General features: G+C 45.7%; 1 protein-coding gene across 1 annotated transcript in view; it reads right to left on the bottom strand.

The window, feature by feature from the left end:
- Positions 1-8,201: 8,201 nt before the first annotated feature.
- The window catches only part of adisspb (adipose secreted signaling protein b), a 148,001-nt gene continuing 143,491 nt past the window's right edge, over positions 8,202-12,711 (bottom strand). The window contains exon 5 of the mRNA XM_078224256.1: positions 8,202-8,669. Within this exon, the coding sequence (XP_078080382.1) occupies positions 8,569-8,669 (101 nt within the window). The 3' untranslated portion in view covers positions 8,202-8,568. The remainder of the gene's footprint in view (positions 8,670-12,711) is intronic.

Raw genomic sequence — 12,711 nt, 5'->3', positions numbered from 1 at the left:
GCCCCTTAAAAGTCACTATCGTATCCGCTTCCACTACCTCCCCCGGCAGCGAGTTCCAGGCACCCACTATTCTCTGCGTAAAAAATCTGCCTCGTACGTCTCCTTTAAACCTTGCCCCTCACACCTTTAACCTATGCCCCCTAGTAATTGACTCTTCCACCCTGGGGAAAAGTTTCTGACTATCCACTCTGTCCATGCCTCTCATAATCTTGTAGGCTTCTATCAGGTCTCCCCTCAACCTCCGTTGCTCCAGTGAGAACAAACCAAGTTTCTCCAACCTCTCCTCATAGCTAATGCCCTCCATACCAGGAAACATCCTGGTAAATCTTTTCTGTACCCTCTCCAAAGCCTCCACATCCTTCTAGAACATAGAACATTACAGCGCAGAACAGGCCCTTCGGCCCACGATGTTGCACCGACCAGTTAAAAAAAAAAACTGTGACCCTCCAACCTAAACCAATTTCTTTTCGTCCATGAACCTATCTACGGATCTCTTAAACGCCCCCAAACTAGGCGCATTTACTACTGATGCTGGCAGGGCATTCCAATCCCTCACCACCCTCTGGGTAAAGAACCTACCCAGAGGGAAATTATTGGAGAGGATTCTGGTAGTGTGGCGACCAGAATTGAACATTGTATTCCAAGTGCGGCCTCACTAAGGTTCTATAAAGCTGCAACGTGACTTGCCAATTTTAAAACTCAATACCCCGGCCAATGAAGGCAAGCATGCCATATGCCTTCTTGACTACCTTCTCCACCTGCATTGCCACTTTCAGTGACCTGTGTACCTGTACATCCAGATCCCTCTGCTTATCAATACTCTTAAGGGTTCTGCCATTTACTGTAGATTTCCTATTTGTATTAGATCTTCCAAAATATATTACCTCACATTTGTCCGGATTAAACTCCATCTGCCATCTCTCCGCCCAAGTCTCCAACTGATCTATATCCTGCTGTATCCTCTGATGGTCCTCATCGCTATCCGCAAATCCACCAACCTTTGTGCCGTCCGCAAACTTACTAATCAATCCAGTTACATTTTCCTCCACATCATTTATATATGTTACAAACAGCAAACGTCCCAGCACTGATCCCTGAGGAACACCGCTTGTCACAGCCCTCCATTCAGAAATGCACCCTTCCACTGCTACCCTCTGTCTTCTTTGACCAAGCCAGTTTTGTATCCACCTTGCCAGTTCACCTCTGATCCCATGCGACTTCACCTTCTGCACCAGTCTGCCATGAGGGATCTTGTCAAAGACCTTACTGAAGTCCATGTAGACAACATCCACTGCCCTACCCTCATCAATCATCTTCGTCACTTCCTCGAAAAACTCGATCAAGTTCGTGAGACACGACCTCCCCTTCACAAAACCATGTTGCCTCTCGCTAATACGTCCACTTATTTACAAGTGGGAATAAAGCCTGTCTTGAAGAATCCTCTCCAATAATTTCCCTACCACTGATGTAAGACTCACCGGCCTGTAATTACCTGGATTATTCTTGCTACCCTTCTTAAACAAAGGAAAACATTGGCTATTCTCCAATTCTCTGGGAACTTCCCTGTAAGAAGTTTAACAACACCAGGTTAAAGTCCAACAGGTTTATTTGGTAGCAAATGCCACTAGCTTTCAGAGCGCTGCCCCTTTGTCAGGTTCATGTGCTTTTGTGTTCTTTTGATTTGATTTATTATTGTCACATGTATTAACATACAGTGAAAAGTATTGTTTCTTGCGCGCTATACAGACAATGCATACCATTCATAGAGAAGGAAAGGCGAGAGTGCAGAATGTAGTGTTACAATCACAGCTAGGTTGTAGAGAAACAACTTCCCTGTAGCCAGTGAGGATACAAAGATTTCTCTCAAGGTCCCAGCAATTTCCTCCCTTGCCTCTCTCAGTATTCTGGGGTATATCCCATCAGGCCCTGGGGCCTTGTCTACCTTAATGTTTCTCAAGAACTCCAGTATCTCCTCCTTTTTGATCTCAACATGACCCAAACTATCTACACATCCTTTCCCAGACTCATCATCCACCAAGTCCTTCTTTTTGATAAATACTGACACAAAGTACTCATTTAATACCTCGCCCATTTCCTCTGGCTCCACGCACAGATTCCCTCCCCTGTCCTTGAGTGGGCCAACTCTCTCCCTGGCTACCCTCATGCTCTTTATGTATGGATAAAAAGCCTTGGGATTTTCCTTAATCCTGCTGGCCAATGCTTTTTCATGACCCCTTTTAGCCCTTCTTACTCCTTGCTTAATCACTGAGGTGACATCACTGAGAATAAATTAAGAAAGTCAAGGAGGGAATTAAAAGCAAGAATATGGATCTTCAAGTGATTTGTTTAGGTATAGGGAGCCAGAGCAACTTTGGAAGGAGAAGCGTAATGTTGGCCTTTATTGCAAGGGGCTTGGAGTGTGGGAATGAAGAAATCATGCTACAGTTGTCCAGGACTTTGGAGAGACTACCAACTGACTCAAGAACAGCTTCTTCCCTGCTGCCATCAGACTTTTGAATGGACCTGCCTCCTATTAAGTTGACCTTTCTCTACAACCTAGCTGTGATTGTAACACTACATTCTGCACTCTCGCCTTTCCTTCTCTATGAATGGTATGCATTGTCTGTATAGCGCGCAAGAAACAATACTTTTCACTGTATGTTAATACATGTGACAATAATAAATCAAATCAAAAGAACACAAAAACACATGAACCAGGAGCAGAAGTAGACCATGTGGCCCACGCAATCTGTTCTACCATTCAACATTATCGTGACTGATTTTGGGAATTAACTCCATTGTTCTGCCTGTTCCCCATCTTTCTTCATTCCCTAAGAGACAAAAATCTGTCTATTCTAGCCTTAAGTGTACTCAACGATCACGGATCCACAACCCTCTGGAGTTAAGAATTCCAAAGATTCACAACCCGAGGGAAGCAATTCCTCCTCATCTCTGTCCTTATCCTCAGTCTGCACCTCCTGTGTTTTAGATTCCCCGGCCAGCAGAAACAAATCTCTCTAAGTATCCAACCTATCCAGCCCCTTCAGAACCTTGAAGGTTTCAATGAGATCATCTCTTATTTTTCTAAACACCATGTAGTATAAGCCCAATTTTTCTGAGACTATCGTCACTGGACGACCCTCTCATCTCTGGGACCAATCTAGTGAACATCATCTGTACTGCCTTCAATGGAAGTAGGCTCTTTTTAAAATGTGGAGACCAAAATTACACATAGTCGCCGGAATTCTACCACCCGACCCGCCACGGGAATAGGAGTGGGCGAAGGGCGGACAATAGGAAGGTCTGTTGACCTCGGGCGGGGTTTTCCGGTCTCAAGTCGAGCAAGGCTCTAAAGTCCATTCCAGAATTCCAGATGTGGTCTCAGCCAAGCCCTGTACAACTCTAGCAAGACAATAGTCCAATTCTCATGCATTAAAGGCCAACATGCCGTTTGCCTTCCTAATTGCTTGCCCTGTTTGTTAACTTTCTGCACTCCTTGTATGAGCGTGTCCAAGTCTCTGAACATCATAACTTACAAGTTCCACACCTTTTAAAAAATATTCTACATTTCTTCTTCTTACAGCCAAAGTGAATAACCTCACTCTTCCCCCACATTGTACTCCATATTCTACTTTGTTGTCCACTTGCTTGAGCTGTCTATATCTCTCTGCAGCCTCTCTGTATCCTCTCCACGGCTTACCTTTCCACCTAGCTTTGTGTCATCAGCAAACTTAGATGCATCACTTTTTGTCTCTTCATCTCAGTCATTGGGACAGCACGGTGGCGCAGTGGTCAGCACTGCTTCCTCACAGTGCCAGGGACCCGGGTTCGATTCCCGGCTTGTGTCGCTGCCTGCTTGGAGTCTGCACGTTCTCCCTGTGTCTGTGTGGGTTTTCTCCTGGCGCTCTGGTTTCCTCCCACAGTCCAAAGATGTGCAGGTTAGGTGAATTGTCCGTGCTAAATCCTCCCTCAGTGTACCTGAACAGGCGCCGGAGTGTGGCGACTAGGGGATTTACACAGTGACTTCACTGCACTGCGACTGTAAGCCTACTTGTGACTAATAAATAAACTTTACTTTAACTTGATATAGATTGTAAATAGCTAAGGTTCCAGCGCAGATCCTGGCAGCACAGTGGTTAGCACTGCTGCCTCACAGTGCCAGGGACCCGGGTTGATGGTGTTCTCACATGAGATGATCGTCCAGTACTTCCCCAGAGCGGAGAAGCTACGGCATCTCCTCCGGAGCCTTCAACATGTCATTGATGAAGATGAACATCTCGCCTAGGCCATCCCCACACCCCCACTTCTTGCCTTCAAACAACCGCACAACCTCAAACAGACTATTGTCCGCAGTAAACTACCCAGCCTTCAGGAGAACAGTGACCACAACACCACACAACCCTGCCACAGCAACCTCTGCAAGACGTGCCGGATCATCGACACAGATGCCATCATCTCATGCGAGAACACCATCCACTAGGTACACGGTACATACACTTGCAACTCGGCCAACGTTGTCTACCTGATACACTGCAGGAAAGGATATCCCGAGGCATGGTACATTGGGGAAACCATGCAGACGCTGCGACAACGGATGAATGAACACCGCTCAACAATCACCAGGCAAGACCTTTTCTTCCTGTTGGGGAGCACTTCAGCGGTCACGGGCATTCGGCCTCTGATATTCGGGTAAGCGTTCTCCAAGGCGGCCTTCACGACACACGATGGCGCAGAGTTGCTGAGCAGAAACTGATAACCAAGTTCCGCACACACGAGGACGGCTTCAACCGGGATATTGGGTTCATGTCACACTATTTGTAACCCCCACAGTTTGCCTGGACCTGCAGAGTTTCACTGGCTGTCCTGTCTGGAGACAATACACATCTCTTTAGCTGTCTTGATGCTCTCTCCACTCACATTGTTTGTATCTTAAAGACTTGATTAGCTGTAAGTATTCGCATTCCAACCATTATTCTGTAAATTGAGTTTGTGTCTTTATATGCCCTGTTTGTGAACAGAATTCCCACTTAACTGACGAAGGGGCAGCGCTCCGAAAGCTTGTGGCTTTTGCTACCAAATAAACCTGTTGGACTTTAACCTGGTGTTGTTAAACTTCTTACTGTATTTACCCCAGTCCAACACCGGCATCTCCACATCATGACTTCCCTCTGTTAACCAACCCACTCTCCATGCTAATATATTACTCCACGAGCCCTTATCTTGCCAATTAGCTTATTGTGTGGCACCTTGTTAAATATTTTTTTTTAGGAAATCCAGGTAAACTACATCTATAGATTCTCCTTTCCCTGCCTTACTAGCTACATCCTCAAATAAACTCAAAATAAGTTTATCAAACAGAATTTCCATTTAGTAAAACCATGTTGACTTGTTCGAACCACACTATTCTAAGTGCATTGTTAAGATTTCCTTAATAAAAGATTCCAGTATTTTCCAACAGCCGATTTTAGCTTACTGGCCGATAGTTCACCGCTTTCACTTGCTCCTTTCTTGAGAAGTCGGGTAACATTTGCCAACTTCTCAATCGATATGTGGATGGCGCCACTGGAGAAGGGGCAAAACTCCACCTCCTCTTGGGAAATAAGGCAGGGTTCATGTTAGTGAGGGACCAGTGACCATAATTCTATTAAATTTTACAACAGTTATGGAAAAGAATAGGTATGGTCCACAAGTTAAAGTTCTAAATTGGGGCAAGGCCAATTTTGATGGTATTAGACAGGAACTTCCAACTTAGGGTAGGCTGTTCACAAGTAAAGGAACGTCTAGCAAGTGGGAGGCTTTCAAAAGCGAGATAACAAGAGTTCAGGGCCAGCATGTTCCTGTCAGTGTGAAGGGCAAGGCTGACAGGAGTATGGAACACCGGGTGACAAGAGATAGTCAGGCTCTGGTCGATAAAAAGGAAGCATATGTCAGGTATAGGCAGCTGGGGTCAAGTGAATCCCTTGAGGAGCACAGGGGGTGTAGGAGTACACTTAAAGCGACATCAGGAGGGCAAAAAAGGGGCAGAAGACAGCTTTGGCAGATAAGGTAAAAGGAGAACCCAAAGAGATTCTACAAATATATTAATAACAAAAGAGTAACTAGGGAGAGAATAAGGTCCCTTAAAGATAACCTAGCAGAGATATTTGTATCATCGACAGCCACGGGTGAGGTGCTGGAAGACTGGAGGGAGGCAAACGTTATTTAAGAAAGGCAGCAGGGAACGATAGACCGGTGAGCCCAACGTCAGTGGTGGATAAATTGTTGGAGGGGATTCTGAGAGACAGGATCTACATGCATTTGGAAAGGCAAGGACTGATTAGGGACAGTCAGCACAGCTTTGTGCGTGGGAAATAGAGTCTTACAAATTTGATGGAATTTGTTTGAAGGGGTTGGCCAAGAAAATAGATGAGAGCAGTGCGGGAGACACTGCCTACATGGACGTTTGCAAAGCCTTCGACAAGGTACCACATGGTAGACTGGTCGGTAAGGTTAGATCACAGAGGATCCAGGGAGAACTAGTCAATTGGATACAAAACTGGCTTGCCAGTAGCAGAAAGAACGTGGTGGTAGAGGGTTGTTTTTCAGACTGAAGGCCTGTAACCAGCAGTGTGCCACAGGGATCCGTGCTGGGTCCACTGTTGTTCATCATTTATATACACAATTTGGATGAGAATATAGGAGGCATGGTTAATAAGTTTGTGGATGACATCAAAATTTCTGGTGTAGTGGACAACAAAAAAGATTTAAGACTACAATGAGATTTTGAATAACTGGGCCAGTGGGCCAAGGAATAGCCAATGGAGTTTAATTCAGATAAATGCAAACCAGGGCAGGACCTAATGGTAGGGCCTTGGGGAATGTTGTCGAACAGAGAGACCTAGGGGTGCAGGTACATAGTTCCTTCAAAGTGGTGTCACAGGTAGACAGGGTAGTGAAGAAGGCATTTGGCCCGCTTGCCCTCATCAGTTAGAGCATTGAGTACAGGAGTTGGGACGTTATGATACAGCTGTACAATACATTGGGTAAGGCCGCATTTGGAGTACTGCGTACAATTCTGGTCACCCTGCTATAGGAAGAATGTTATTAAACTGGAAAGGGTGCAAAAAAAATTTACAAGGATGTTACTGGGACTGGATGATTTGAATTATAAAAGAAGTGGCTGGAACTGTTTTCTCTGGAGCGTAGGAAGATGAGGGGTGACCTTATAGAAGTTTATAAACCCATGAGGACATAGATAAGGTGAATAGCCAAGGTCTTTTCCCCAGGGTAGGGGAGTCCAAAACTAGAGGGCATAGGTTTAAGGTGAGAGGGGAAAGATTTAAAAGGGATCGGAGGGGCAACTTTTTCACACAGAGGGTGGTGCGTGTATGGAATGAGCTGCCAGAGGAGGCTGTAGAGGCGGGTACATTTAAAAGACATTTGGACAGGTACACGGATGGGAAAGGTTCAGAGGGATATGGGCCAAACGCAAGGAAAATGGGACTAGTAAAGTTGAGGAAACCTGGTTGGCCGTGGGGCCCGTTTCCATGCTGTATATCTCTATGACTCTCAGTCTGCTACTGAGCACCAGGCAATACTAAGAGGCGGGGCCATAATAGGGGCAGAGCCCCAGGGAGGAAGGCAGGGAGGTTGGCTGAGAGGGGCAGGGATTTGGGGAGTTGCACACTCTGCAATTGGCTAGGGAGGGGTGGGTGTGATTGGCCGGGGGGGGGGGGGGGGGGGGGTGGAGGGTGCAATATCCAGAGGGGCGGGGGTGCGATCGGATGGGAGAGGCGCCTGACAGATCTCATTGTTCTGTTGTACAGAACACGATAGCGCCCTCTAGTGTGAACAGCCGGCCTTCCAGTGAGAATTGACTCTGCCTACTCCCTCTACTGGTGGGAATCAGATCGTGCATCATTTTCTTTCACCAAGTGGCGCAAGACTTCATTTGTGGCCTCGCCGAAAGAAAAAACAGACCTGAATCTCTCACGCTTGGTTGGCACTTAAAAATCTTATTGGTAAGATCGCCCCCTATGTGCTTCACCACCCACATGTCTTGCCCTCTGAAATGGCCTAACAAGCCGGTCAGCTGAGCCAGCAGCTCACCACTACGAGGGCAATAAAGGGTGGGCTAAAAACGGGAGTCTTGTCAGAGACACATGCATCTGTAGACTGAAGGCATTCTGGCAGGAGTGCAAGTTAAAATCAATGCAAGCTCATTAAGAATGGATTTCATTTATTTATTTCTCCAGTATGACAAAATAAACACATTCTGCATTGATACATTCAATACGTATAATCCCCTGAATCATCTCATGTATGGCAACACAGACATTTCCCACAATATTTCCAAAGACTTGATATTTGCTGACACTTCCTTTGCCCTCTTTAAACTAAACCCCCAGTGGGGACGTTACATTTACAAGCAGAATACTGAAGTACCAAAATAAAGAGGGAGAGCGAGAGAGACCAATCTTCGATTATAGTTAAAACTTTGCGAGTTATTTCACAGCTTAGCAAGTGCAACATTGTGCGGTAACAAGGCGTGGCTTCATAGTTGAATGGAGCAGGCAGTCCCGGCGTCCGCTAATCAAATCCCTGCCAGTCACTTTGCTCGGAGTCGTACTCTGGTTCGGAGCCTATGCACTTGACACCTTCCAACAGCATGGGGGTTCCATGGAGCCGATCTGAAACACAAGACAGGACATGTAGATTTCCGTGGGTTTTGGATAAACTGTTCGTGACTTGAATTACAGCGAACTGGCTGATGCATTGAGCCACTTTCAATTCATTCTATAGAACTCGCATATACGCTTAGCGCTGGGGCAGCACAGTGGTTAGCACCGCTGCCGCACAGCACCAAGGACCTGGGTTCGATTCCCAGCTTGGGTGCCTGTGCAGAGTCTACACATTCTCCCCATCTCTGCGTGGGTTTCCTCCAGGTGCTCTGGTTTCCTCCCACAGTTCGAAAGACGTGCTGATTAGGTGCATCGGCCATGCTAAATTCACCCTCTGTGCGTGAACAGGTGCCGGAGTGTGCCAATTAGAGGATTTTCACAGTAGCTTCATTGCAGTGTTAATGTAAACCTCCAACAACAAAAACAGGAAATGCTAAAAAATCTCAGCAGGTCTGACAGCATCTGTAGGGAGAGAATAGAGCCAACATCAGAGCTCTGACAAAGAGTCATCTAGACTCGAAACGTTGGCTCTATTCTCTCTCCACAGACGCTGTCAAACTTGCTGAGATTTTCCAGCATTTCCTGTTTTTGTTTCAGATTCCAGGATCCGTGGTATTTTGTTTTTATCTTAATGTAAGCCTACTTGTGACACTAATAAATAAACTAAAAACTTTAAAACTTTAAAGGCCTTTCTGCCCATTTTGTATCACTGCTGGCTCTTTGAAAGACTTGAAGGAAAGGTTTCTATCGCACCTTTTACAACCCCCAGCATGTTCCTAAAGTTAATTGTATACTAATGTCGTCACTAATGAGCCAGTGCCCACAAACTGCAATTTGAGAACTTCCCTATTCTTCTTCGAAATAGCGCTAGCAGATCGTTCCATCCTCCTTCAAGGGATATCCTGGGTCTCACCTGCAAGGTGGCACCTCTGACAGTGTCACACTCCTCCAGTGCCGCAGTGTGAGCACAGCCTGGATTTTCTGGGGCTTACTAGTAACCACGTACTAGTAACATTTTTCTGAGGCAAATCGAAAGATAAACTGAAAACAGGTCATGTTTTCAACTCCCACTCCCAGCTACCTGAGCACATAATCTGAGGTTAAACTGAGCCACGCTTGTGTTTCTTGTTGGGGGGTAAAAGATCTTTAGACATTACCTGAGAAACAGAGAAGTTTTACCATGTCTTATCCAGCATCTATCCTTCAACTGGGCACAGTGGTTAGCACGGCTGCCTCACAGCACCAGAGACCTGGGTTCAATTCTGGCCTTGGGCCACCGTCTGTGTGGAGTCTGCACGTTCTCTCCTTGTCTGCGTGGATTTCCTCTGGGTGCTCTGGTTTCCTCTCACAGCCCAAAAGACGTGCTGGCTAAGTGGATTGGCCATTCTAAATTGCCCCTTAGTGTCCCAAGATATGTAGTTTAGGTGGATTTGCCATGATCAATGTATGGGGATAGAACAGGAGACTGGGCCCAGGTACAGTGCTCTTTTGGATAGTTGGTGCAAACTTGATGGGCCAAAGTGGCCTCTTTCTGCACTGTAGGGATTCTATGATCACACCTTACTAAAACGGATTAGTCAGTCATTTGACCATCTCTTGGCTGCATCATTTTACATTAGAACACTAATGCGACACTTGAATGGACTTGGCTACAAAGCACTTTTGGATGTCCAGAGGTCATGAAATGTGCTATATGTCACCTTCTGGAATCTTGCTGATCTCCATTCGCCCCATAGCCCAGCAAAGAATTATCGAAAAAGGTCATGAGGAAATGTGAGCAGCGTTTTCTCCATGGAGAGATTTGAGAATGGAGTTGGCCGAAGGGCCTTTTCTGTACTGTACAACTCTGAGGGGGGAAGGTGATGGCCTAGGTGGTATTATCGCTGGACTATTGATCCAGAATCTCAGCGAATGTTCTGGAGAGCCCAAAGAGAAAATAGAAACATAGAAAAACAACAGTACAAAACAGCCCCTTCGGCCCCACAAGTTGTGCCGAACATATCCCTACCTTTTAGGCCTACCTATAACCCTCCATGTTGGAAAATCTCAGCAGGTCTGGCAGCATCTCTCCTTACAGATGCTGCACAACCTGCTGAGATTTTCCAGCATTTTCTCTTTTTGGTTTCAGATTCCATGCTTTTATCCAATGTTCTGGGGAACCCAAGTTCAAATCTCACCACGGCAGATGGTGGAATTTGAATTCAATTTAAAAAATGTGGAATTAAGAATCTAATGATGACCATGAAACCATTGTCGATTGTCGGAAAAACCCACCTGGTTCACTAATGTCCTTCAGGAAAGGAAATCTGCCGTCCTTACCTGGTCTGGCCTACATGTGACTCCAGAGCCACAGCAATGTGGTTGACTCTCAACTGCCCTCCAAGGGCAACTAGCCATGGACACCAAATGCTGACCAGCCAGCGAAGCCCATGTCCCACAAGTGAATAAAAAATGACTGTGCCTCTATGGTTTGCCACACAGAATGGCTGGGACAGGGACAACACCAAAGTCCAAGGAAAGAGTTAAGTTAGTCTTTCCTTGGTCAATGAATCAAAACCGTTTTTTAGTCCTTTGATAGTACAGAAGTTGAGTATTGCTGAAAAGAGAGAGACGTGTAGAAGCTTTTAATCTTGCACTCATCAGGACACTTTGCAAGAATATGGATATGAGGGAAAAACAACAATTTATACCGTATGAGAAGAGAACACTGATCGGTTGGCAAGCAGACTCCAAGTGCTTGCCAATTCCGAATCCTGACACCAAGATTGGTGGCATGGTGGACAGTGAAGAAGGTTATCTCCAATTGCAGCGGCATCTTGATCAATTGGGCCAGTGGGCTGATGAATGGCAGATGGAGTTTAATTTAGACAAATGCAAGGTAATGCATTTTGGTAGATTGAACCAGGGCACGACTTACTCAGTTAAGGGTAGGGCATTGGGGAGAGTTACAGTACAAAGAGAGCTAGGGGTACATGTTCATAGCTCCTTGAAAGTGGAGTCACAGGTGGACACAGTGGTGAAGGCGGCATTCGGCATGCTTGGTTTCATTGGTCAGGACATTGAATACAGGAGTTGGGACATCTTGAAGTTGTACAAGACATTGGTAAGGCCACACTTGGAATACTGTGTGCAATTCTGGTCACCCTATTATAGAAAGGATATTATTAAACTAGAAAGAGTGCAGGAAAGATTTACTAGATGCTACTGGGACTTGATGGACTGAGTTATAAGGAGAGGCTGAATAGACTGTGACTTTTTTCTCTGGAGCGTAGGAGGCTGAGGGGTGACCTTATAGAGGTCTATAAAATAATGAGGGGCATAGCAAGGTAGATAGTCAATATGTTTTCCCAAAGTTAGGGGAGTCTAAAACTAGAGGGCATAGGTTTAAGGTGAGAGGGGAGAGATACAAAAGTGTCCAGAGGGGCAATTTTTTCACACAGAGGGTGGTGAGTGTCTGGAACAAGCTGCCAGACGTAGTAGTAGAGGCGGGTACAATTTTATCTTTTAAAAAGCATTTAGATAGTTACATGGGCAAGATGGGTATAGAGGGATATGGGTCAAATGCGGGCAATTGGGGGGGGTTAGCTTAGGGGTTTTTAAAAAAAAATAAGAGCGGCATGGACAAGTTGGGCCGAAGGGCCTGTTTCCATGCTGTAAACCTCTATGACTATGACTCTGAGTGGTAGAGGTGTTGCCATGGAGAATGCACCAGCGGTCTGACCGCTAACTGCCAGGCATTGTTTGAAATTTGTCCTATGAACTCTGATTGGTCAAGGCATTTCTTGGAGGAATGAGTCAGCGAATGGCTGTTTTCCCCTCAGATCGGTATTCTTGCCAAGTTTCCTGGTGAGCGCGAGATGAAAAGTTTCGACATGTCACTTTATCCAGCAATAAATTTTATAGTCTTAAAAATTAAAAACCTTGGTCCTAAGTGACATGGTTCCATGGCTTTCAATATTGAGTATTAGGAGAGAGAGAAATACACAGCAACCACCATCTCCAGGATAATGAGAGTGCGTACAGCAAAATAATGTTTTATGTTTCAAAATCG

Source organism: Mustelus asterias, chromosome 1 (assembly GCF_964213995.1).
Source record: "Mustelus asterias chromosome 1, sMusAst1.hap1.1, whole genome shotgun sequence".
Taxonomy (NCBI): domain Eukaryota; kingdom Metazoa; phylum Chordata; class Chondrichthyes; order Carcharhiniformes; family Triakidae; genus Mustelus; species Mustelus asterias.
This window is presented reverse-complemented; position numbering and strand designations above follow the sequence as displayed.